Source organism: Monodon monoceros, unplaced genomic scaffold, assembly GCF_005190385.1.
Source record: "Monodon monoceros isolate NGI ecotype Baffin Bay Population unplaced genomic scaffold, NGI_Narwhal_1 Super_Scaffold_18, whole genome shotgun sequence".
Lineage (NCBI taxonomy): Eukaryota > Metazoa > Chordata > Mammalia > Artiodactyla > Monodontidae > Monodon > Monodon monoceros.
The window spans coordinates 113,849,489-113,875,817 of NW_021703774.1; the positions used below are offsets into that span (position 1 = coordinate 113,849,489).

Here is a 26,329-nt window from a genome sequence, read left to right on the forward strand (position 1 = left end):
TTGCAATACTACCCTTAATACACTTTGGCCCAATAATCCCAGTATTAGTAATCTCTCCTAGAATAATGATCAGAGATTTGGGCAAAGTTGATGTGTAATGATATGCCAGGGCAGCAATGTTTATAGCAATGAAAAGATGAAAAATAAGTGCCCTGCAGTGGGGGAATGATGAAAATAAATATAGTACTCCTAGCACTATATTTATAGTAGAATAGTAGAATTATATTTTATACTGTCATTAAAAATGTGTTTACAAAAGTAATTCAATGACATGGGAAAGTCTATATTATTAAATGAAAAATTTGATTATAACTTGATTAAATATCTATCTAGTAATCAATGAAATGCTCCAAAATATTAATGTTAATTTTCTTTTTATACTCATTGTAATTTTCCAAACTTTCCCTGGCATGTAGTTTTGATTTTATAAATAAGAAAAAAGTTGTTAAACTAAAAAAAAAAACAAAACAACAAGGAAATGGAAGCATATGATGTACTGAAAGAGAAGCAATCTTGACATTTTGACAGACTTGACATTTTTTACAATCTTAGACATTTGTTTACAGGGCTTGCTCATTTTATATAAGCCTGTGAAGAGATTAACTCCTATGATTGCAAATACTAGGATAAAATATAAGCTAGTTTTTGTGTGTGTGTGTGTGAAGAGAGGTTTTCTGGGGATCATTATTATAGATACTGGGGCAGCAGCATGACTTACTGGAAAGAGATGAACTTGGAGTGAAGACATTACTAGTTGTGTGACCTTGGGGATAAATGATACTTTCCTCCCAGGGTTGTGGTTAAGATGAAGCCAGATCATGAGAGCTCTGGGCACAGGATAGGCACTTAATAAAAGCTGCTGACTCTGAATTTTCTTCAAGGTTATGAACATACAGTAAAAAACTGCAAGTTTTCGGTTGTGTTCTCTGCCAGTTTCCTCCAGACAAGATTAATTAAAAAGCAAAGTGGTTTTAAAAGGAGTGTTGTTGCATTTACTGTTTAGAACCAAGCGTGTTCTTCATGAGTCAGCAAGCTTCTAAATCAAAGACAAGACAAGCAGGGCTTCCTTGGTGGCGCAGTGGTTAAGAGTCCGCCTGCCAATGCAGGGGACACAGGTTCGAGCCCTGATCTGGGAAGATCCCACATGTCTCAGAGCAACGAGGCCCATGCACCACAACTACTGAGCCTGCGCTCTAGAGCCCGCAAGCCACAACTATTGAAGTCCGCGCACCTGGAGCCTGAGCACCGCAACGAAGAGTAGCCACCACTCGCCACAACTAGAGAAAGACCGTGTGCAGCAACAAAGACCCAATGCAGCCAAAAAAAAATAAAAAGACAAGACAAGCAAACAGAAGCCCCATCCCTAGCGCTACATGGTGTGCCTCCAAAGTCTATCCCTTCTGTTCTTCTCTGGGCCCATTCCCACTCCTGACCTCGTGGGGAGTTCTAGCAAAATCATCCAAGGGTAAATGAGCTCCAACTGTCTTTGATTCCTCCTCACCCCAACACCCCGTCTTCCTTTAGATCTTGGAACTGAACAAGGTTTCTTGGTTTTCCAAGGTCCCCTTCAAGGGCTATCCTGAAGTGGAACCATAGTGTGGTGGTTAAAACTTAGTCTCAGTGATGTCAGACTGCCTGGTTTTGAATCCTTGACATGTTACTTAACCTTTCTGGGTCTTAGTTCTATATCTGTAAAATGGGAATTAAAAAAATAAAAAGCCTCACAAGATTGTGGCCAGATTTAATGCGTGTAATGTGCTCTGAATAGTGCCTGAAACATAGAAAGCACTCAGGAAATTTTAGCTATTATTATGATTACTTTTCTTGCAGGTTCTTACTCTAAAAATCCCTCATAAATGCAAGGCTAGAGAGCAACGTCCTCAGTGAGGAGGTGGTGGAGGCTAGGAGCACAGGTTCTGGCACTGGAGAGGATGGAGAGGGTGCAGTGTGGTACAGCTCTGCCTCTCTCCTGCTGTGTGATCTGGGAAAAGTTGCTTAGTATCTCTAAGTCTCAAGTGCAACTTGGGGCTGCAGGTAGGGTTGTTAAGATAACGGAACACTACTTACCATTGTGCCTGATTCTCTGTAGGTACTTGATACATTTTAGCAATTATTATTGTTCTAAATGTATGGTATATATTATCTCATTTAGTCTTCACAAAACCCCCGTTTTGCAAGTGAGGAAACTTTGGCATTGAGAAGTTCAAGGTCACATGGGTAGTAATTGGCAGAACCAGAACTTAAATCCAGACGGTCTAACACCCCAACCCATGGTTTTAACCACAGTACACCCCTGCACAACACCAGCTCTGCTTAATGATAAGGAAATCATTTGTGCTTCAGGGTCAATGGCCAACAATTACTTAATATGTTTCTACTCCTCCTAATAGGGTTACCTTTTAAAAGAAAACTCCTATGATTTTTGATATTTCATAATACAATAATTTTTACTGGTCTGAATTTAAGCCTGAAAAGGATTGTACAATTAAAAATGTTATAAGATGATAGAAATTTTATTCAGCTGCAGTTAGTTACATTTGGTTAAATGATATAAGCTAAAGATGAAAAACTGAGAGAGGCCTTCTAGTGACACAGTAATACCCCCCTTTAGATTCCACAGAGATAGGATTTTAGGTACTGAAGCAGGCTAGTGGGGGTGATATTTAGATATTTCTGGGATAATGATGGTGGGAGTTGATGTTACACACACACACACACACACACACACACACACACACACTTTGGCCCTTTCTTAAACAAACAGACTCAGAGATGGGAAGGACCTTAGGAGGCATATAATTTTTCCACCCAGTTCAAAAATCATTTTTTGTAAGCATCCCTGAAGAATGGCTACCTAGAATTTGTTTGAATATCTTCAGTGAGGTATCCAGCTGGATAACACTAGTTAGAAAACTCCTTCCTACGTTGATCTGAATTCCACCTTTGTAATTGGCAGCTCTAGGACCTGATTCTCTCTTACATAGTAATATAGAAGTCTAGTTCCCTCTTCTAAAATAATATAGTCCCTTACAGATAACCGAACTTCTTCACTGAACAGTTAATTGTTGAGCATGAGTCAGGTGCTGTGCAAGGCACTGGAAACAGAGTTGTGGACCAGACCACAAGCCCCGCCCACTATGGCGTGGGCAGGCCATACTCTCAGGAAAACGTACTTCTCCACTTAGATATTTCCAGATCCTTCAACCACTTCTCGTCTGATAGTCTTTAGGTCCCTTAACATCCTGCTACCCTCTTTTGAAAACATGTAAATTAAAAAAAATGTCACCATTGCATGTAGATTTGTTTTAATCCCTGTTCTCTGTTTATAGACTATCAGGCTTCTTCCTTGAGATTCTTCTTTATTCTGTTTGTGAAGAAAATATTTCTGAATTGCCTTCCTATACTTTCTCAAGCATTATTCAAAGAATTGAGGAATTATAGTGAAGTAGACATTGTCCGGGTCCCTAGGTATAATCTCCTGGGGGAGAAAGACATGTATACAAATGACCATAACACATGTGATGAGTGCTATGACAGAAATAGGTATAAGTGCTGGTAAAAGTAAGGCAAGTCTGCTGAAATCTTTCAGGATGGGACTGGAATCCCAAGTAAATTTTCACTGTTTTATTATTTCCTTCCTCTCTGTGCTTTTATTTAATGTATTTTGAAGGGAGGGGTCCTTCCAAAATCCTGAATGGTCAAACTGTTGTTCTATAGTATTTTCTATCTACATTCAAAAGAGGATATGAGAAACTTACAGTAAACAATCATCGTGTTAAGACTTTATGTTTCTGTACCTACACGTATACTGCTGTACATCTGTTAGAATGCCTTGATAGAGAAATCAGCTCTTTAATTTTCACATTATTTTCTTCATTCTACAGATTTGGAAACTGAGGCTCAGGGAAGTAAGTGGATATGTCAACATCACGAAGCCACTAAGTGGTAGAACCAGAACTCAAACCCGTCCAGACCTCTAAGCCTGGGGGCCTTTATTTGCCTAGCTGCAACCACCATTCCTGATAAAACCATGGATTTGACACAAAAGTTCCTGAAACCCCATAGAAAAAGACAGATAATTCATCAGTTGGTGGACAATGGTAACCTCGCTCCTTGGCAACCGACTCCGAGGAGCAAAGGGCACCCTCCCCACATCCCTTTCTTGCCACTCACATTTAAGTCTGTATGAGCCTGTGTTTGCTTTTAGATTGGGTTTTCAGGCTTTTGTGCACTCTCCCCACCCTTGCTTCTGTAAATACATAATAAGCCCAGAAGGTTATCTGGTTTCCCATTAACAACAGTTTCCTGTCTTTTAAGGCTCCAAGGCACATCACATCACGGGTCACACATGAGTTCTACTTCCTTTCCTTTATTATGCAGGGATGCTATTATGTTATCACAAATATTTTCGTTTTGCCTTCAAAATGACAGGACATTCAAGGTTATTCCGGTTAATAAGATGTCACAGGAATGAAATTATTTATAAAACCTGTCTGACAAGAATAATAAGGTTTTTGAAAAGAGAAAAACAAGCAGTCTCTACTGATCAGTCCTTCACATGTTTTTACCCCTGGAGTGTATCCTATTGCTTTGAAATAAGGAATTCTATCAGTTCTTATTTCCTTCTGCAAAGATTTCTCCTCTAGTCCTGTGATGGGTCACACCAGACCTGCATTGTGATGAGGCATTCACTTTTACGTCTCAGAGTTTGGAAATACACTGAACTTCTGGCTCAAAATTGGTAACCTAAGTGACAATGTTGCTGTTTAATGTTTAATATCTATACTGAGAATACGAAGGATACCCCTGACTTTTCAGTGAAGAATGGTGAAAATACATCCTTATATAATTTCTGAGGTTTGAAAATGGGACTTGTCTTTCTTCTTACAGAATCAATTAGCTGCAAACGGCCCGTGGCCCATGGAGACAGTCAGGAAGGGCTGGCTGCCTGAATGTGCAGCAGATATCTTTGTTTTAATGTTTGGGGAAAGCTAGACTTACATATTTCTGACCTTGGCCCTTCTCCCTCTCCTAAGTCCCTGCTTTCGTGCTTCCAAGAGGCCACCAATAGTTTTCATACCAAGTACAGGTACTTCTTACAGAGCTGAGAGGTAAACCTGGCCATTCCAGCTTCCCAGCTTCAGTCAGTCCTTGTAGAACTTGCCGGAAAAACCTGACTTATCCATTAGAATAGGACTCAGGGTGTCAGCTACAACTCGATAAATCTCCAAATTATGATCGGTGCTGTACTGCTGAAATATACTGCTTTGGGAATGGCACTATTTTAAATCAGCTTTACACATACAACCTAACACAGGTTTTGGCTTAGTGTAATATTTCTTGATTTAGAAGCCGAATATCTCTACGGAAATTCTTTTGAAATACACACGTGTGCACACACACGTTAAAGTCTGTTATCTGCTCTGACCGGGGAATGTGGCATTATGATTTTATTCAGTCAGTCTATTTTGATCCTGGCACTGTCCCTGTCACAGTGTAGTAGACACAAAAGAAGTACATGATAGCATCCTCCTTCTCAAGAAGGAAAGAAAGAAGAGGAAATATTTACTGGATGGTCGACTGTGTCAGGTGCTTTTATGTGGATCATCTCTTTTAATGCAAATAGCCTGGGGGTATTATGTCTGTATTTTCAGATGAAGAAACTCAGGCTTGAAGAGGTTAAGTAACTTGCAACCCATAAGTCTGGCACTGAATTTGAACTAGGTCTGTCTGGCTCCACAGTAATGCTCTTTCTCATAATGGATGCATGAAGGAGACAATCAAGGAGTAATATGAGTCAGTGTGCAATGAAATACAAAATTACATATAATCAAGTGTTAAGACTTAGGGTATGAACCTCAAGTGCTTTGGGTGTTCAGTGGGACAGGCAAGAAATGAATGTCTTCTCTAATTATTAAAGAAGGTCTCAAGGAAGAAGAAGCAGGGTTTGAAATGATCCTTGTAGGATTGCTAGGATCAAATATTCTTTTTAATAAAGAGCCGGTTCATATTTGTGACATAGAGTTATATTTTTAAAGAAGTCAAATGTACTTCTAGGTCTTCTGGGCTTTGCTCCCTAACTGTGGTCTGTCCACTTCCCTTCCTGTCCTTGGTGCACCATCCCTTACACTGCTAATGCTCTGCCCTGTTAGCATATTCGGTAAAATTCCATTACTGAGTGAAGCATACTATGGACAATCTCAGTGCCCCTTGGGAGTTCCTCCTCCCTCTTTAGTATCTTTAGTCCTAGAAGAGTGTCTGGCATCTCTGGGACACCCAACTAACATTTGCTAAAAAAATGGAAAAAAATGAAAAGGATCGATTGGTCAAAAACCAATTTTCAGGACTAATGTCAAATGGGCTCTCATACTCTATATTCGACTCCAATCCTGTTAGGTTTCCTTAGTTCATTCTTTGCTGGATTCCACAACATTTCAATCCTCCACTTGCTTCAAATCTTGCACTCTTAACAGATGGTTTTGCCTCATCAGCATCCCACTATTAAACATACAAACCCGCACTCCCATCCGATCAATGTTCCTTCTGTTACAACGCGCGTGTGGTCCCTCTTCTGTTCTTAGGCCTGTCTCTCCACCTGTGCTTGAAAACCCTGTGCTTTAGTTCCTCCTGCATTCAGAGGAAACTGCCTCTCTGCTGTCTATTATCCTTCTCATGAATGAGTGGATTCTTCCTATGAGTTTTTGAACATGTTCAAGTGTCTTCTATTACAAACAAACAAGACAGCCTCCCCCAGCAGCTCTTTGGAAGGTCAACATTTTCGTTTCTATATACAGTGGTCATTTTCCATTCTTCCTTTTTCTAATCTTTGAATCAACACTTGACACTCTCTGCTTCTTGAAATACAGTTTTCTTTGGCTTTTAGAATACCACATTCTGCTGACTTTCCTCCTATCTTTCTAACAGCTTCTTTCACATCTTTTTTGCTGCCTTCTCTTCCTCTACCCAGCCTTTAAATTTCCTCAGTACTCAGCTTTAGACCCCCTTCTGTCTCTTCTCAATTCTGCTCTCTTTCTTTAAGTATCTCATCTCCACTCAGTTTCAAGCTCTACCTATATTCAGAAGCTCACAAATTTATATGTCCAGCCCAGATCTTTCCTCTAAGCACCAGACCTGTGTACTTAACTCTTCACTTGAATTCTCTACTTGGGTGCATTAAAGCACTTTGTACTCAGCATGTCTAAGATGATACTCATGCTCTTTCCTTATGGAGCTGGTGTCTTCTTAGTGTTCTTGCTCAGTGAATGTCACTACCATCCACCCAGCTGTACAAGATAAAAACCCAGGAACCATCTTCAACAGCTTACTCCCTCTTGGCTCTCATTTCCATTCCAACACAAAGTCCTGTTGATCTTACCTCACAGGTACCTCTCAAATTCATCCCTTCCTGTCCATCTCCTCCACTACTCCACTCCAAGTTACCATTCATGATCTCTTGCCTGGACTGCCGCAGCCTCTCCCTGGACTTCCCAGATCCATTCTCGCCTTCCTCCAAGTGTTCTTCATATTGCAGCCAGAACAATCTTTTTTTTTAAATTTAAACACAAATATAATGTTAACACACCCTCCTCTACCTGAAACAAGAGAAAACAACTCTTCAGTACTCCCCACTACCCCACTCTCCAGGCTCATCTCACACCCCTTACCCCTTTACTCTGCAACCAGTCACACTGGCCTCATTCCAGATGCTGTGCCTCTTCCTGCTTATACAGGCTATTTCCTTTTTCTGAACATCCCCTGTGCCCCCCATCCTTTCCTGTTCTTTCACTTTCTCACACATACCTGGTTACCTCTTACTCATCTTTCAGATCTCAACTGAAGCATCTCTTGTCTTAGAAAAGCCTCTCCTCACCTCACTGATCACCTGAGCACATCTATGCACTGCACTATGTACTTCTTTTATTTTTTTAATTTTTATTTTACATTAGAGTTTAGTTGATTAACAATGTTGTGTTAATTTCAGGTGTACAGCAAAGTGATTCAGTTATACATATACGTGTATCTATTCTTTTTCAAATTCTTTTCCCATTTAGGTTTTTACAGAATATTGAGCAGAGTTCCCTGTGCTCTACCAATAAGTAGGTCCTTATTGGTTATCTATTTTAAATACAGCAGTGTGTACATATCAATCCCAAACTCCCAATCTATCCCTCTCCTCCTCCTGGTAACCATAAGTTTGTTCTCTAAGTCTGTTAGTCTCTTTCTGTTTTGTAAATACATTCATTTGAGTCACTTTTTAAGGTTCTACATATAAGTGATACCATACGATATTTGTCTTTCTCTTTCTGACTTACTTCACTTAGTATGATAATCTCCAGGTCCATCCATGTTGCTGCAAATGGCATTATTTTATTCTTTTTAATGTCTGAGTAATAGTCCATTGTATATATGTACCACATCTTCTTTATCCATTCATCTGTTGATAGACATTTAGGTTGTTTCCATGTCTTGGCTATTGTAAACAGCACTGCAATGAACATTGGGGTGCATGTCTCCTTTTGAACCATGTTTTTCTCTGGATATATGCCCAGGAGTGGGATTGCTGGGTCATATGGGTAGTTCTATTTTTAGTTTTGAAGGAACCCCCATACTGTTCTCCAGAGTGGCTGTACCAATTTATATTCCTATCAACAGCATAGGAGGGTTCCCTTTTCTCCACACCCTCTCCAGCATTTATTGTTTGTAGATTTTTTGATGATGGCCATTCTGACTGGTGTGAGGTGATATCTCATTGCAGTTTTGATTTGCATTTCTCTAATAATTAGCAATGTTAAGCATTTTAATATGCCTCTTGGCCATCTGTATGTCTTCTTTGGAGAAATGTCTATTTAGGTCTTCTGCCTATTTTTTAATTAGGTTGTTTGCTTTTTTGATATTGAGCCACGTGAGCTGTTTGTAAACTTTGGAGATTAATCCCTTGTCAGTTGCATTGTTTGCAAATATTTTCTCCAATGCTGTGGGTTGTCTTTTTGTTTTGTTTATGGTTTCCTTTGCTGTTCAAAAGCTTTTGAGCTTCATGAGGTCCCACTTGCTTATTTTTGGTTTTATTTCCATTACTCTAGGAGATGGATCAAAAAAGATATTGCTGCAATTTATGTCAAAGAGTGTTCTATGTTTTCCTCTAAGATTTTTATAGTAACTGGTCTTGCATTTAGGTCTTTAATCCATTTTGAGTTTATTTTTGTGTATGGTGTTAAAAAATGTTCTAATTTTATTTTTTAACATGTAGCTGTCCAGTTTTCACAGCACTATTTATTGAACAGAATGTCTTTTTACCATTGTATAGTCTTGCCTCCTTTACTGTAGATTAATTTACCATAGGTGTGTGTTTTTTTCTGGGCTTTCTATCCTGTTTCATTGATCTATATTTCTGTTTTTGTGCCATACCATACTATTTTGATAACAGTAGCTTTGTAGTATAGTCTGAAGTCAGGGAGCCTGATTCCTCCATCTCTGTTTTTCTTTCTCAAGATTGCTTTGGCTATTTGGGGTCTTTTTTTTTTTTAACATCTTTATTGGAGTATAATTGCTTTACAATTGTGTGTTAGTTTCTGCTGTAACACAAAGTGAATCAGTTATATGTATACATATGTCCCCATATCCCCTCCCTCTTGCATCTCTCTCCCACCTTCCCTATCCCACCCTTCTAGGTGGTTATTCAGGGTCTTTTTTGTCTCCATACATATTTTAAGATTTTTTGTTCTAGTTCTGTGAAAAATGCCATTGGTAATTTGATAGGGATTGCATTGAATCTGTAGATTGCCTTGGACTGTGTAGTCATTTTGACAATATCGATTCTTCCAATCCAAGAACATGGTATATCTTTCCATCTGTTTGTGTCATCTTTGATTTCTTTCATCAGCATGTTATAGTTTTTGGAGTAAATGTCTTTTGCCTCCTTAGGTTTATTCTTAGGTATTTTATTCTTTTTGATGTGATGGTAAATGGGATTGTTTCTTTAATTTTTCTTTCCCATCTTTCATTGTTAGTGTATAGAAATGCAAAAGATTTCTGTGTATTAATTTTGTATCCTGCAACTTGACCAAATTCATTGATGAGCTCTAGTAGTTTTCTGGTAGCATCTTTAAGATTTTCTATGTATCATGTCATCTGCAAACAGTGACAGTTTTACCTCTTTGTTTCCAATTTGGATTCCCTTTATTTCTTTTTCTTCTCTGATTGCCATGGCTAGGAGCTCCAAAACTATGCTGAATAAAAGTGGCAAGAGTGGACATCCTTGTCCTGTTCCTGATCTTAGGGGAAATGCTTTCAGCTTTTCACTGTTGAGAATGATGTTAGCTGTAGATTTGTCATATATGGCCTTTATTATGTTGAGGTATGTTCCCTCTATGCTCACTTTCTAGAGAGTTTTTATCATAAATCAGTGTTGAATTTTGTCAAAAGCTTTTTCTGCATCTATTGAGATGATCATATAGTTTTTATTCTTCAATTTGTTGATGTGGTGTATCATACTGATTGATTTGTGGATATTGAAAAATCCTTGCATCCCTGGGATAAATCCCACTTGGTCATACACACTGTACTATGTACTTCTTCTCCCAAACACTAAATTCAGTTTTAATATTATATTTATGTGATTATTCTACTATTATCTATTTCTACCATAAAAGCCATGATAGTAGGAACCGTGTCTTCTTTTGCTCACCACATATTTTCAGTAGCTCATATAAGAGTCTGGCACATCAGATATTCTCTACTTTAGTTGAATGAATACATAAATTAATAAAGTTGAAGTCATGGGCATGGCTGAAGCAGCTGTAAAAGAAGAGGGACCCTCCCACTCCTGACAGAGCCCATTAAGGCATCTGGATGGGTTTTAAACAGAATGAGTATATAACAGTGTCAGACATATTCTTCCTTCCTTGAAAGCTGGCATTAAACAAACAAACAATAAAAAGGAACTTGGTGAACACAATATTTTAAAGGCAGGGCAGAGTAAGAAAAACCATGCTGGGGGGTGGGGAGGAGACAAAGAAATAATGGCCATAGAGGTGGCATAAGCCAAGGGAGCCAAGAGTTCTGAGAAAGCAGAAGTGCCATCAAGCATCTGGATCCCCAGACATTGTAAGAAACAGGAAATGTTCTCCTGACTTGACATTAATTAGATGACTCTTAATTGTCTCTTAGGGGAATAGGTAGGCAGAATTTGTTTTATAGGACAGAATGGAAGGTGAGGACGTAGGAGCAGGGCAGCTGACATCCCTTTCACCAAATATGGTGTTGAAGGAAAGGGGAGAGGAAAGACAGTATCCTACTTGGCCTTTCTACGACACTTGGCACTGTTGATGGCTACCTCTTTCTTCAAAGTGGGGATGGTGGCTTGTTAGATAGAGAAAAAAGATACTCTGAAGATGAGAACTTTAGAAAGATAAAGCAGTATCAGTTAATGGCGCAAGGTCCTGGGGCAAATGGAAGGAATGGGATCAAGGACTTGGGCAGATGCTGCATCTAGAAACTCTGTTGTTAGGAGCATATACATTATGAATTGTTATGTCTTCCTGGAGTATTGACCGCCCCCCCTTTATCATTATGTACTGCCCTTCTTTATCCCTGATAACTTTCCTTGCTCTGAAGTTTTGCCCTGTCTGAAATTAATATAGCTATTCCTGCTTTCTTTTTTTCTTTTCTTTTTTTTTTTGGCCGTACGCGGGCTCCTCACTGTCGTGGCCTCTCCCGTTGCGGAGCACAGGCTCTGGACGCGCAGGCTCAGTGGCCATGGCTCACGGAGCGGCTTGGGATTCTCCCAGACCAGGACACGAACCCGTGTCCCCTGCATCGGCAGGCGGACTCTCAACCACTGCGCCACCAGGGAAGCCCCCTGCTTTCTTTTAATTAGTGTTAACCTGACATATCTTTCTCCATTCCTTTACATTTATCTATATGTGTCTTTATATTTAAGATAGGTATCTTGTAGACAGCATGTGGTTGGATCTTGTATTTTGATCTACTTTGAAAAACTCTGTCTTTGAAGTATTTAGATCACTGATATTTAAATTGTTTGTTGATATAGTTGGAATATCATCTAGCATATTTTTTACTATTTTCTATTTATTGCCCATGTTCTTTGTTTTTATTTTTGTCTTCCAAACTTTTTCTGCATTGGTGGCTTTAACTGAACATTTTATATCATTCCATTTTCTCTCCTTTCTTAGCATATCGATTATATTTCTTTTTAAACCTTTTTTTTAAAAGGGTGGTTGCCCTAGAATTTGCAATATACATTTAAACTAATCCAAATCCACTTTCAAATAAGTGGACAGTACAAGTACCTTGTAATAACAAAATATTCCTAATTCCTCCCTTCCATCCCTTGCTGTCATTCATTTCATTCATACATAAACACACATAATCAAATATATTGTTGCTATTATTTTGAGCACACTATTATTGGTTAGATCGAATAAGAAAAATAAGTTTTTATTTTACCTTCACTTATTCATTCTCTGATACTCTTCCTTTCTTCATGTAGATCCAAATTTCTGACCTGTATCATTTTCCTTCTCTCTAAAGAACTTCTTTTAGCATTTCTTGCAAGGCAGGTCTAGTAACAAATTGGCTCAGTTTTTGTTTGTCTGAGATAGTCTATTTCTCTTTCACTTCTGAAGGATAATTTCACAGGATACTAAAGTCTAGGGTTTTTTCCTTCAACACTTTAAATATTTCACTCCACTCTCTTCTTGCTTGTATGGTTTCTGAGGAGAAGTCAGATGTTTTTCTTATCTTTGCTTCTCTGTAGGTAAGATATATTTTTCCTCTTGCTTCTTTCAAGATTTTTTTCTTTGTCTTTGATTTTCTGCAGTTTGAATATGATTATGGGTAGATGTAGTTTTTGTTTGTTTTTATATTTAACCTGCTTGGTGTTCTCTGAGCTTCCTGAATCTGTGGTTTTGGGCCTGACATTAATTTGGGGAAATTCCCATCATTATTGCCTCAAATATTTCTTCTGTTTCTTTCTCTCTTTCTTTTCTTTCCAGTATTCCCATTACATATGTTGATATATTACACCTTTTGTAATTGTCTCACAGCTTTTGAATATTCTGGGGGTTTTTTTTCAGTCTTTTTTCTCTTGACTTTCAGTTTTGGAATTTTCTCTTGTCTTATCCTCAATATTAGAGATATTTTTCCTCATCCACGTCCAGTGTATTATTGAGCCCAACAGAGACCTTCTCCATTTCTGTTACAGTGATTCTGATCTCTAACATTTCTTTTTGATTCTTAGGATGTTCATCTCTCTGATTACATTAGCCCTATGTTTTTGCATGTTGTCTACTTTTTCAGTTTAAGCCCTTAGCATATTAATCATAGTTTTAAAGAACTCCTATTCTGATAAGTCCAGTATTCCTGACTTATCTGAAGACTCTTGTTCTAATGCTTGTTCAGTCTCTCCAAACTGTGTTTTTACCTTTAGTATGCCTTATAATTTTTTGTTGAAAGGTGTATGTGATGTACTAGGTAAAAGGAACTGCAGTAAATAAGCTTTTAGTACTGTAGTGGTAAAGTGTGGGGGGAGGAGACACGTTCTATGAAGTGTACATAGTCCTATGATTAGGTCTCAGTCTTTTGGTAAGCCTGTGCCCCTGGACTGTGAACGTCACCACTGCTTCTCAGGTTCCCCCACCTAGATGAGACAGGATGGCTAGTTCCATTCTCCTAGGTAGGTTAGGCTCTAATAAAACCCCAGTAGGTTAGTTTCTCCTGAGAGCAGGCCTTGTTAAGAACAGAAGGCTCAGCTGGCTTTCAAAATGATTTTTTTTCTCCTCCGCCTGCTGGAAGCATGAGGAGACCGGTGTTCACTGTGAGAATCTGGTAGAGCTCCTAGTGGTAAAACCCACAAAAGTTTGGGGACCCCATGACTGGATGCCCATGGAGTTTTTATCCTCAGACTTGCCTACATTGAGTCTCCAGCAATTCATCAATTACAGTTTAGGTTTTCTTACCCTGGCCCTGGTTCTTGTGGAGGTTTTCTGCTCTGGTAAGTTGTGATTCTCTGAATCTGCCTGTTTCTCCAGTTTTAGGAGCAGCAGTTTGCCTTGTGACCTCACTTCTAAGAAGAGACTTTTCAGTTTGTTCAGCTTTTTACTTGTTAGGACAGTGGTAATTTTTAAGCTCCTACATGCCAGAAAACCATAAGTGCTCCATTAGGATTCACTTAACTAAAGCAATGGTGGCCTCTGTCAGCTACAGAAAGACGCTGATTGCTGAAAAGTTGGGTCTGGGGGAGGAGAGAAAGGGATTCATATTTACGAAGCATTTGTTCTGTACAAGGTACCTTACACTCCCTACTTCTCCAAACAGCATGTCTAAGTGGGGTTACTGTCATCACTTTTGAGAAGAGGAAACCCAGGCTCGAAAGAGTTAGCAAGAGGTAGCAAGTTATCAAAACGTTACATATTAAGTAGAAGAACTGGAAATCATTTCACTGACTTTTTTAAAAAATGGACATTTATTGAGCACATACTGTATGTTGGGCAGGAGAGCAGAACACAGTCCCTGCAATGCAAGAGGATATTACAACACAGGGTCTCATGGATCCCCCAAGAAGGTGACATGTAATGAGAAGGGCTTCCTCAAGGAGAAGCGTGGTTCTGATGGAGCATGGGTAGGGGTTATCCAGAATAGGGGTGATAGGGTTGCGGAAGCTTCCATATAGAGGAAAGAGACTGTTCAAAGCACAGCCCACTTGGGGGGAACGGCAAATGGCTTGGTGTGGCTGGAGCATTCAGTGTGTTTTGGTGATTAGCAAGGGATGAGTTTGGGGAAGGAGGGGAGAGGGTCAGACTCTAATTTGAAAGTTCCCATGTATTATGATAAGAGGTTCTGACTTAATTCTGACATCAATGAGGAGCCATGAAGAGTTTTAAGCAGTGGAATGTGATGATTGACTTGGCTTTTCAGCAAGATGATTTTGATGGGTGAGGAGCCTGGGGAAGGGAGACTGGTTAGGAGACTGTCTCAGTGGTCCTGGGGAAGAAGGGTCAGGGTGGGAACCAGGACAGTGGCAGTGGAACTGGGGAGGGAAGGAGAGATGCCTGCACAGGAGAACTGACCAGGTGACCAGCTTCTTGATCAAACTGATGTAGGGAGGGAGAGAAAGGAAGGATACTAGGAAGATGCCCTGGTCTCTGGCTTGGGCAGCTGGGAGGATGGTGGTATCCTTCACAGAAATAGGGGAAACAGAAGGAAGAACAGATTTTGTGGGGGAAGATGGTGAGTTCAGTTTTGCACATGTTGAGTTTGAGATGCACATGGGAAATCCAGCCAGTGCTGTTTAGCAGACAGACATAGGCGCTGGGAACCCACCAGGGAATTCTGAGTGAAGCTGAAATGCTCACATTTCCTCACTATTCCTTGTGAACAGAGCCCCAACTTTGTTGAGGTTTCCATGCCTTAGGAAAAGAGAAACTGGCTGTGGTCAAGCTTCTCAAAGGAGAATATGTGCAGTGAGGATTGAAGGGTCCCTGGCCAGGAGGCTGGTGGGTACCCGCACTGAAATAATAGACCAACAGAGCAGAGCTCAGCAAGGAAAGCAAGAAAGAGTGAGCCAAGAAGTAGGAGGAGTGCCAGAGACAGAACACATGGTGGGGGTCAGAGCTTTGTGGCCCAGGTTGGCTTCGCACTCACTAAACCTGTCTCTCTCTTCCCGGGCACCTGAGTAAGCTCCGTTTCCCATCCTTTTGCCTCTTCGCCCGGAGGTAGAGCCAGTGACTAGGGATGTCAAATGATCGTGGGAGGAAGAAATGTGCAATGAAGAGCAGGTCCCCCTTCCCATGCTTTTTCCCTTCCCATCCACGATCCCTCTGGAGGTCTCGCTGGAAGGAAAACACTCAGATTTTGAGTTTTATTTGTTACCGTAGCAGAGCCTCACCTATCTTTCCTGATCCTGGCTCTGCAGTCAGACGGCTGTGTTTCAATTCTGTCTTTACCTCTTGCCAGCTGTGTGACCTTAAATAAACTGCTTAATTTCTCTGTACGTCACTTTCCTTATCAGTAAAATGGGGGTAATAATATCAGTTTCACGTAATTGTCTCAGGATAAAATGAGGTAATAAATGTGAAGCACTTAGAACAGTATTAAATACTATAGAAGTGTTAGAAGCTAATGGAGAGGACACTGTCAAGAAATGGGGATGGTTTATAGCCTTGGTCAGCAAACTACGGCCTGCAGGTCAAATCCACTCTGCTGCCTGTTTATGCACAGCCTCTCAGTTAAGAATGGGCTTTACATTTTCGAATAGTTGAAATAAATCACAGGAAAATATGTGGAATTCAAATTTCAGTGTCCATAAATAAAGTTTTACTGGAGCACAGCCATACTCCTGTTTAAGTATAGTGGTGGCTGCTTTTGCACTACAATGGCAGGCTTTGAGTAGCTGCAGCAAATCCCTTATGGTTCACAAAGCCTAAAATATCTACGACCCAGCCCTTTACAGTAAAAGTGTGGTGGATCAAAGGCGCAAAGGTCAAGAAAGATAACTAAAAAGTGTTAACTGGGGGACTTCTCCGGTGGCGCAGTGGTTAAGAGTCCACCTGCCTATACTACAAAGCTACAGTAATCAAGACAATATGGTACTGGCACAAAAACAAAAACATAGATGAATGGAACAAGATAGAAAGCCCAGAGATAAACCCATGCACCTATGGTCAACTAATCTATGACAAAGGAGGCAAAGATATACAATGGAGAAAAGACAGTCTCTTCAATAAGTGGTGCTGGGAAAACTGGACAGCTACATGTAAAAGAATGAAATTAGAACACTCCCTAACACCATACACAAAAATAAACTCAAAATGGATTTGAGACCTAAATGTAAGACCAGACACTATAAAACTCTTAGAGGAAAACATAGGAAGAACACTCTTTGACATAAATCACAGCAAGATCTTTTTTGATCCACCTCCTAGAGTAATGGAAATATAAACAAAAATAAACAAATGGGACCTAATGAAACTTCAAAGCTTTTTCACAGCAAAGGAAACCATAAACAAGACCAAAAGACAACCCTCAGAATGGGAGAAAATATTTGCAAATGAAGTAACTGACAAAGGATTAATCTCCAAAATATATTAACAGCTCATGCAGCTCAATATTAAAGAAACAAACAACCCAATCCAAAAATGGGCAGAAGACCTAAATAGACATTTCTCCAAAGAAGACATACAGATGGCCAAGAAGCACATGAAAAGCTGCTCAACATCGCTAATTATTAGAGAAATGCAAATCAAAACTACAATGAGGTATCACCTCACACCAGTTAGAATGGGCATCATCAGAAAATCTACAAAAAACAAATGCTGGAGAGGGTGTGGAGAAAAGGGAACCCTCTTGCACTGTTGGTGGGAATGTAAATTGATACAGCCACTATGGAGAACAGTAGGGAGGTTCCTTAAAAAACTAGAAATAGAATTACCAGATGACCCAGCAATCCCACTACTGGGCATATACCCAGAGAAAACCATAATTCAAAAAGACACATGCACCCCAATGTTCATTGCAGCACTATTTACAATAGCCAGGTCATGGAAGCAACCTAAATGCCCATCGACAGATGAATGGATAAAGAAGTTGTGGTACATATATACAATGGAATATTACTCAGCCATAAAAAGGAACAAAATTGAGTCATTTGTTGAGACGTGGATGGATCTAGAGACTGTCATACAGAGTGAAGTAAGTCAGAAAGAGAAAAAGAAATATCGTATATTAACGCACGTATGTGGAACCTAGAAATATGGAACCAGTTTGCAGGGCAGAAGTTGAGACACAGATGTAGAGAACAAACATATGGACACCAAGTAGGGAAAACCGCGGTGGGGTGGGGATGGTGGTGTGCTGAATTGGGCGATTGGGATTGACACATCATTGACACTGATGTGTATAAAATTGATGACTAATAAGAACCTACAGTATAAACAAACAAACAAACAAAAAACAACTAATACTAAAAAAAAAAAAAAAAGAGTCCGCCTGCCAATGCAGGGGACACGGGTTCGAGCCCTGGTCTAGGAAGATCCCACATGCTGTGGAGCAACTAAGCCTGTGCACCACAACTACTGAGCCTGCGTGTTAGAGTCTGCAAGCCACAACTACTGAAGCCCATGCGCCTAGAGCCTGTGCTCCACAACAAGAGAAGCCACCGCAGTGAGAAGCCTGTGCACTGCAGTGAAGAGTAGCCCCCGTTCGCCGCAACTAGAGAAAGCCCGTGTGCAGCAAGGAAGACCCAATGCAGCCAAAAATAAATAAATAAATTTATTTAAAATAAAAAAGTGTTAACTGGAATTGGTGATAGATTACCAGTGACCTTGATAATGGCTTTATTTGGAGTGTGAAAGCATAAACTAGATTTTGGTGTTGGGGTGATCATAGTTTGATTCCTGACTCAACTACTTATTAGCTGTTTGGTATTGGGAAGTCAATTAACCTCTATGAGCTCCAGTATCCTGAGCTGTAAATTGGGGATAAACAGAGCTACCTTATTGAGTTATTGTAAAGATTAGCAATAATGCACATAAACCATAAAACACAGTGTCTGTCTTACAGTAAGTACTCAATAAATGCAAACCCTTGCTTCATTTAATCTTTTGTCCCCCAAATTGCTGTTTCTTTATAGGTAATGCCTTTTCACTTTTAATATTTTATTTTTGTCCCTGTGTTCTCAATGTTTTACATTATATGCCAAGTCTTTGCTCAAATCTCACCTCTTTAATGAGGCCGTCCTAGTTAATATTGACTTTCCTGTTTAATACTGTAATCTGCCCTCCCCAACCCAGCATTCCTAACCCTCCTACCGTGTTCTACTTTTTTTTTCTTCTCATAACACTTAACAGTCTAGAGAATTTACTAATATATTATGTTTATTGTTTACTATCTGTCTTCCCCACCTGTATGGAAGATCCTTGCCTGTTTTATACAATTAGATATTCCAAGTGCCTAAATGGTACCTGGCACATAGTAGGTGCTCTATTAATATTTGTTGAGGAACTAAATGGAAAAAGAATAGGTGAGGATTTTTTTTCCTGCTCAGGACTGGATGTGCTCCTTCAATCTGGGGACTTGTCTTTTCTCACCTCTTTAAATTCTCAACCATTATCTGTTAAAATGCAGCTCTGCCCCATCCACTCCATTTTATCCTCCTGGAGCTCCTGTTAGAATATGTTGACCCAATCATTCCATCCTCAGTGTCTCCTAAGTTCTTTCTTTGACAATGATTTAGCTCTCTGCTTCATTTGAAGGAAATTTCCTCAGCTCTATCATTGTCGCTCTCTTTTTTTACCGGGGTATAGTTGTTTTACAATGTTGTGTTAGTTTCTACTGTACAGCGAAGTGGAGTTCCCTGTGCAGCAGGATCTTATTAGTTATCTCTTTTATATATATTAGTGTATATATGTCAATCCCAATCTCCCAATTCATCCCACCCCCCCACCCCTATCATTGTCTCTTTTTAGCTGTGTCTAGTCTACTCTTCAACCGTTAATTGAAGTTTTATTGCAATGACAATATTTTTTTGTGCCTAGAATTTCTATTTCTGCCTCCCTATTCCTTCCTGCTTCTTCCTTTCCATTCTTTCCTGTACTTGTTTCATGGTTTCTAATCTTCCCTTTATCTCCTTGGATATTTTAAATATTCCCAGATTAAGATTTCTTTCAGGCTTTTCTGTTATCCCCAGTCCTTGGAGTGTGAACCCTTCCATTTGTTTAATCAGCTGGATTTCTTGCTATGGTTCATTCCTTGGTGCAGTCTGTAATTTTGGATGGTGAGCTCACCCTTCACAGTGGTTGTCTGGCATTTGCCCTTGCTGGGGTCTTAAGAGTTAGCAACTGAAAAGGCTCCAAAAAGGCACCACTGAATGGCCTGTCTTTGGAGGTGAGGATGAGGGTGGCAGAGTGCAGGTGTTAAGGAAGGTGCTCTGAGTTCACTTCCCCACTGTGAAACTATTTGCATAACTGTGCGCAAATTACTCTTGGAGTCTTAATTCTCTTAATTATGAAATAAAGATAATAATTCCTATTTCCTAGAGATGTTGTGAGGAATTAGTATGATAGTCAAGTTAACGAACTAAGCACAATGTTTAGTATGTATGAAGTGTTTAATATATGCTAAAAAATATTTTAAATACTTGTCAATATCTTCTCCTTGCTTTGTGATATAAGGGAAGAAACATAATGCTTGTGAAAATAGCTTCTGAATATGTATATGAAACAGAGAGACAGCCATTACATTTGGACACTGGTCAGATCTATCCCCTTTATTTGTTACACATATTAGCTGAAAATGGGGGAAAAACAATTCCAGAAGAACATGCTCACTTGGCTTTCAGCCACCACAGAGGAGCACTGATGAGAGGTGGAAGGAAATTTCAGACATGATGCTTTTTAAAAAATAAGGCCTAATTAGAGACTGGGATCATTTGCCAACTATTTTGGATCATTAAAATAGAGCAGGAGGAAGAGTTCTTCTTCTGAGAAAAAAATGACCCAGAAAAATTTCTTTGGTTTGATTCAAATAGAAAATATATTAATATCTTGGCTGTGTTGTCCTTGGTCATCAGTCCCTTTCAAAGGTTAGAAAGAGAAAAGCAGAGCCCTGAACCTGTAACCAATGCTTAGTAAATACCGTGGGCTTATTACAGGGAAGGGCTAGAGACACAGGCAAATTCTTGGCCAAGAGAACCTCATGTAGCTTCACTTCTATCTCATGTAACTTTTGACCACAAATCTTTCCTCAATTAATTGCCACTTTGAATCTGTGGATAAGGGAGGGTTAAAGGGCCAAAGTTAATGTATAAAAGCTGTATGATTTATCATGGAATAGATTATTTTAGTTCTCTGTAAACATTTCACAGAATGATTTGTAATTCTAATTTTCATGAAACATTTATAAAGACTAAAATTAGAAACATTTAAATAGAGAAATATTTTTAGATTCTAAGTACCTGATCTTCGTAATCAGATCCTGTATCAGTGATCTCTCCAGTGTCCAACAGCATTGAAGGATCAAGGTCACTTGAACCTAAGATTAGGAAAACAAAGATTACCTGATGGAGGCCATCCGTGTACATTTCTGAGGCAAACAAATGCCCACCAAGTTTCCATATTGTCTTATTTACAAATATTTCCAGACTCTTCCCATCTGCCAGGCACTGTTTGGCCTGCAGATGGAAAATGCAGATGTAACAGAGCAGGACCCTATGGGGCCTTCCCAGGACAGACCCCCTCCCCCATATCCTCTGCTTTAGCTCCTCTCTGAAGTACCTAGATAATAGTATCTGATGCACATTTCCTGTGTTGTTTTACAAAGGTTAAAACCACCACCAAATGGAAGAAATTAACTACATGACGATCATGAACACCTAGCTCCCAGATCTACTAGTGCCTAAGGATTGAGAATGTTAACCCCTGTGACACCGCCCAGTTACCTCACCATCAACCAATCAGAGAGCTGCGCACGAGCTGATCACACACCCTGGGACACTCTCCCTCACCTGGCTTTTAAAAATACTTTGTTGAAACCCACAGAGAATTTGGGCTTTTTGAGCACTAGCTGTTCTGAACTCCTTGTTGGTCACCCTGCAATAAATGCTGCACTTTCCTTCACCACAACCCGGTGTCAGTAGACTGGTTTTACTGCATGTGGGGGAGTAGACCCAAGAACGGTTTGGTAACACAGATACCTAGACACTGTCTAGAAGACAATGATCTTGTGGAGGAGATGAATTTATCAACAGCAAGTTTCAGAAACCAAAAAGAAAGACTAATTCTGATTAGTAGTGGAGGAGATGATGGGGGTGGGATTCTTCACAAGGAAACAGTTTGTGAGTCTAAACTGTGAGGGTGAATACGGGTGGTCCAGGAGGAGAAGTGGTTTAAGGGTGTGCAATGGTGGCTGAGGAAGAAGGAACACCAGGAGCAAAGTACAGAGTGAGAGTAGAGCAAGGGGTTTCCAGGAAAAGAAGGGCTGAGTTTGCTCACTCCATGAGAACCTGAGAAGTTTTTCCTCTAGCCTTTGGGTCACCTTAGTCCCCGAAGGTGAGAAAAATCAGGTTAACTTAATGTATTAATATAGAGTTTTTTCCCCCTAGGTACTACAGGTTACACTGAATCACCTTCCCATTAATCCCCAAGGCTCACACTTAAACCAGTAATTGTCTTAATGGGACTCATGAAGCACAATTGATTCATCGTCCTCATCTAATGACTCTTTCTTGCTGGGAAATATATATTACCTAACTAGCCAGAAAGACAGAATTCAGTGCTGTCCATAAAAAGCCAGGCACCCTGTGAAGAAACCAACCACTCCATGCTTCATTGTAAACTTGCCCTTGCCAAATAACTCTTGTTCAGAATATGCAGTGAGTAATGTTTAATGAAGATGAATTTTCAAAACAATGTCAAGCATCTCACACACTTCTCAGATATGGACCTCTCCCAGAGATGCTGCTTCCGTACTTTCTTCCAGAAAAGGAATCAAGGTGTGTCCCCACACAGTCTTTCGTCCTTTCTACTCTTCTCATCATTACCCCTGCTGTTCACCAAATTGACTAAGTACTAACCCATTATCAAATTGACTAAGTACTAAGCAGTAACACCATTGTTTACTGTGTTTGTAATTTAAAAAAAATTTTTTTTAAGTACAGTAAAGGCTTTCAAAATGGAGCTACTTGACCCATCAAACCATTTTGGAAAAGTAACTAACTGTAGAGCTACCATGTATAGTTGCATAAATGTGTACTGCACAATTCTTGGTGATGCCCTTGGCAACACCAGTGTTAATGAGGTGCTTGTAGAATGGAGTTAGGAGGACTATTAATAAAGTGAGACTAGAGGGGTGATATGCAAACATTAATTTTATATATAGTTTTTTAAGTAGAAGGATTATATACTTGTAATTTTTCTGTCTCTGTGCTTTAAGTATTTTTCAGATAAATACTTTTATTTATAAGATGTACCTTATAAATAAAAGGTGTACCTTAGGGCCAAACTACCTGATGTCTCAGAACCCAGTTGGAAGACCATTTTGCACTTATGTGTTGGGAGACAGTAAATATGTCAGAAGTAAAACATACATTTTTCCATTTTAAGATCATGGACATTTTAGAATTTAATATTTCATAGAATCCTACCCTGTCACTTTAGAAAAGAGGAAAATGAGCTGTGGAGAAGTTATATAGCTTGGCCAAGGTCATGCAGAAAGTGACTGAGATCAAAGACAGAAGTCACTGCTCCCATTTCTAACATAGCCTGCTGACTCCAAGTTGTAAGCAGGCAAAATCCAAATGGCTTTATAAACATGATCTTTCATTACAGTGCTCTGCAGGGGAGGACCTTGGAGGAGTGTGCTATCTCTTCTACATTCTGAGAAAATAGGAACAGTGAATGGACGATGATGAAGTGGGTCACTGGGTGGCTGCGGAAAGGGAAGAATAGAAAGTGGAATAAAGAGGTGTCACTCCAGCCTGTGACAGTCAAGGTGGCTGCTATTGACAGCACCGTTAAAGGCAATGCCAGTTTTAACTAGTTTTTGTTACTTCCACAATATGGATATTATTCACCATTGACTAGTGGTGATAGATACTCAAATGATACCCTCCCCTTAGAATTTAGAGTGATTCATGTGCAGTGAGCAACGTGATCTGAACACAAAGGCTCATTAAACATATAGCTGTTTCAGTTCCTGTGTCCTACTTATTTAATTAGAAACTGTTCTTTTGGTCGTTTTAATAAAGTACAATGTGAAGGACTCTTAGACAACCCAGTTAACAGAGATATTACACATTAATATTTGAAAGTGGAAAAAGATTATTAGAAAACTATCTTCAGCGATGGTAGAATGAAGAGGTCTTTGTTTAAAAAGCAAATTCTGCTTATAAGGAAGAAGAGATTGGCTTTCCTAATAAAATGTTTTGAACAGAAATTTTATTGTATCATCAAGGGGTGGAATTTCTTGACGTGCTGTTGCTCTTGGCAACAGTACTAATAGATCATAGAAGGCATAGACAGAGGATGTCATTATCAGCTCAGATAATGATTGAATAGCTTTCATTTTCTTTTAGTATTGGTTGCTTGGTTTGCTGAAAATGGGACCTTTAATAACAGTCTAAGGCTTGACATACAAAATAGGGAGGTAAATATAACCATATGTACACATTTTTGCCATCTTTCATTGGATAATTTAACACATAAAACAACTGCAATGATCTTGTTACTCAAAGAAGACAGCAAAATTAGGACCTTTTGCAAAAGTGATGGTATGGCTTTCGTTTCCCTCTATTTTGAATTTCTTGATTTCTTTTCAGATTTAGAAGTATCCTTCCCATAGATAACAGAGAAAGGTATGAGCTGAAATAGAACCCCACAGGGGGCACTCAGTGTCACTAGTTTTAGACATTGAATGGTCTTCGGAAATGTTTTCAGGTTGTTTCCTTAAATTTAAGTGGGACGATGACAAATTGGTTTCAGAGGTACAGGAAGGCTAACCATACTGCCTTCTGGGACACTGGTAAAGACTTGTTTCCTCCTAGTGGATCTTCGATCTGAAGTTTGAGGAAGGCCCTCCTCCCACTTGGAGTATCAGATAGAGGGAGACTCCTGCAAGGCGGGGTTTCCTGCACAGTGAAGGGAGTCTGCAGATAAAGCTCCTCTCACATTTCTCCTGCCCCGTCTGAGGAAAGCGGTCTCTCCCTTCTCCTGTCTCTTCTGCTAAACCGTCAGCAGCTTTAGGTGGGGTTGTGTTTCTTCTCTGAATCTAAGAAAAAAACTTAGAAATTCTATGCATTCGATACATATATGCTGAATGACTGAAAAATGGATAAAAGGACAGTTACATTTCACTTTTGTGGATCTCAATCTTTTTTTTTTTAGCATCTTTATTGGAGTATAATTGTGTTACAGTGGTGTGGATCTCAATCTTAATCATTCGCTCCATTCGCTCTTTGAACATTAAATCCCTCCTAAGCACCTTAGGCATTAGGCACGGAGAATCCAGCTCTGATTCCAACAGGCTTGGAAGTGTTAGTAGCAGTTTGTGTTAGAATTCCTTTGAAGAAGGGCATTGTGTTTCTTTGGAAAAAAAATATCCTGGCAGTATTTGGGTCTAGAAGGAAGCTCCTCGAGGGAACTGGGTGTTGGGGGACTGTTCTGGGTGAGAAGAGAAGGGGGGATTTTCTTTTTTTTTTTAGTTACTCCATGACAGCGGTGGGGGAAGGGAGGAAGAGAGGGAGAAGAGGGTAAAAGTCAACCTAGGAAAATGGGGAAAGGCTGTGCTGCATAAGATGTGGTCTCTCCCTGTGACCCCTCAAATCCTCAGCAAAGATACTAACCTATACTTAACCTTTTAAACGGGACAGCCGCATGCTTTATACACATAAGCCATTTACTCTTCACAACTGTCCTATGAGGTAGCGCTAATATTCTTTCCTTATAGATGGGGACACTGAAGCCCAGAGACACTGAGTGATGTAGGCAGATGACTCTGCTAGAAGTATTACTGGAAGTTTCCATGGAGGAGGAAACACCACAGACAGGGTGCAGAGGTTCAGGGATGGCATTTTCTGGCCTGGAGGCAAGCAAATGCACACTCTGCTCTGGAGCAAAAGGAAATTTGGTGTGGCTGTGAGTTGATGAGCCCAGGTGAGTAGCCCAGCTGAGGTGGCCAGCTAGAAGAGAAAGGGCTAACGTGGCATCTCGCATGAGATTCATCCCGGATTTCAAACCAACGCTCACATATACTCTCTGTCCTCATGAAGTCTTGCACTCTTGTAAAGGACATAGAGTTTTAACAAACAATCCTATACCTAATTATATAATCACAGTTGCGATGAATGCCCTGAAGGTAAAGGGCAGAGCGCTACACAGGGATGTAGTCTGGGATGGGGTCTGAGAACGTTTCCTTGAGGAAACCACATTTAAACTGAGATACAAAGCAGGACCCGGCCAGATGAAGGACCGGATGAAGGAGTGAGAGAGTAGAGGGATGCAAATGGAGATAGGTGGTTCCAAGTACTTTGTGCAAATGGCCAGAGGCGGGAAGGTACCTGAGGCATTCAGGTGCTGGAGGAAGCTGGTGTGAGGGAGGGGAGAGGTGACGCTCTGACGGGGACATGACCACTGCAGGAAAGCTAAGGATATTTTTGTCACGGTAAGAACCCTGGTGCTCAGCCTGCAGGAAAGTCATGGAAGGTTTTGCTTTGTTTTGGTTTTTGTCAAGGGGCTGCATTCTGGGAGGATCCCCATGGCAGCAACAGGATTCCTAACAGAAGGACAGGACGGGCCAGGAATGACAAAGGCTTCGATGAGTT

The 26,329-nt window shown here is 40.0% G+C and overlaps 1 protein-coding gene across 2 annotated transcripts in view; it reads right to left on the reverse strand.

The window, feature by feature from the left end:
- Positions 1-26,329, reverse strand: part of AK5 (adenylate kinase 5) — a 241,189-nt gene that overhangs the window by 96,861 nt on the left and 117,999 nt on the right. For both annotated transcript variants that reach the window (XM_029229922.1, XM_029229921.1), the window contains exon 8: positions 20,969-21,045. In XM_029229922.1, coding sequence (XP_029085755.1) covers positions 20,969-21,045 — 77 coding nt within the window. The remainder of the gene's footprint in view (positions 1-20,968; positions 21,046-26,329) is intronic.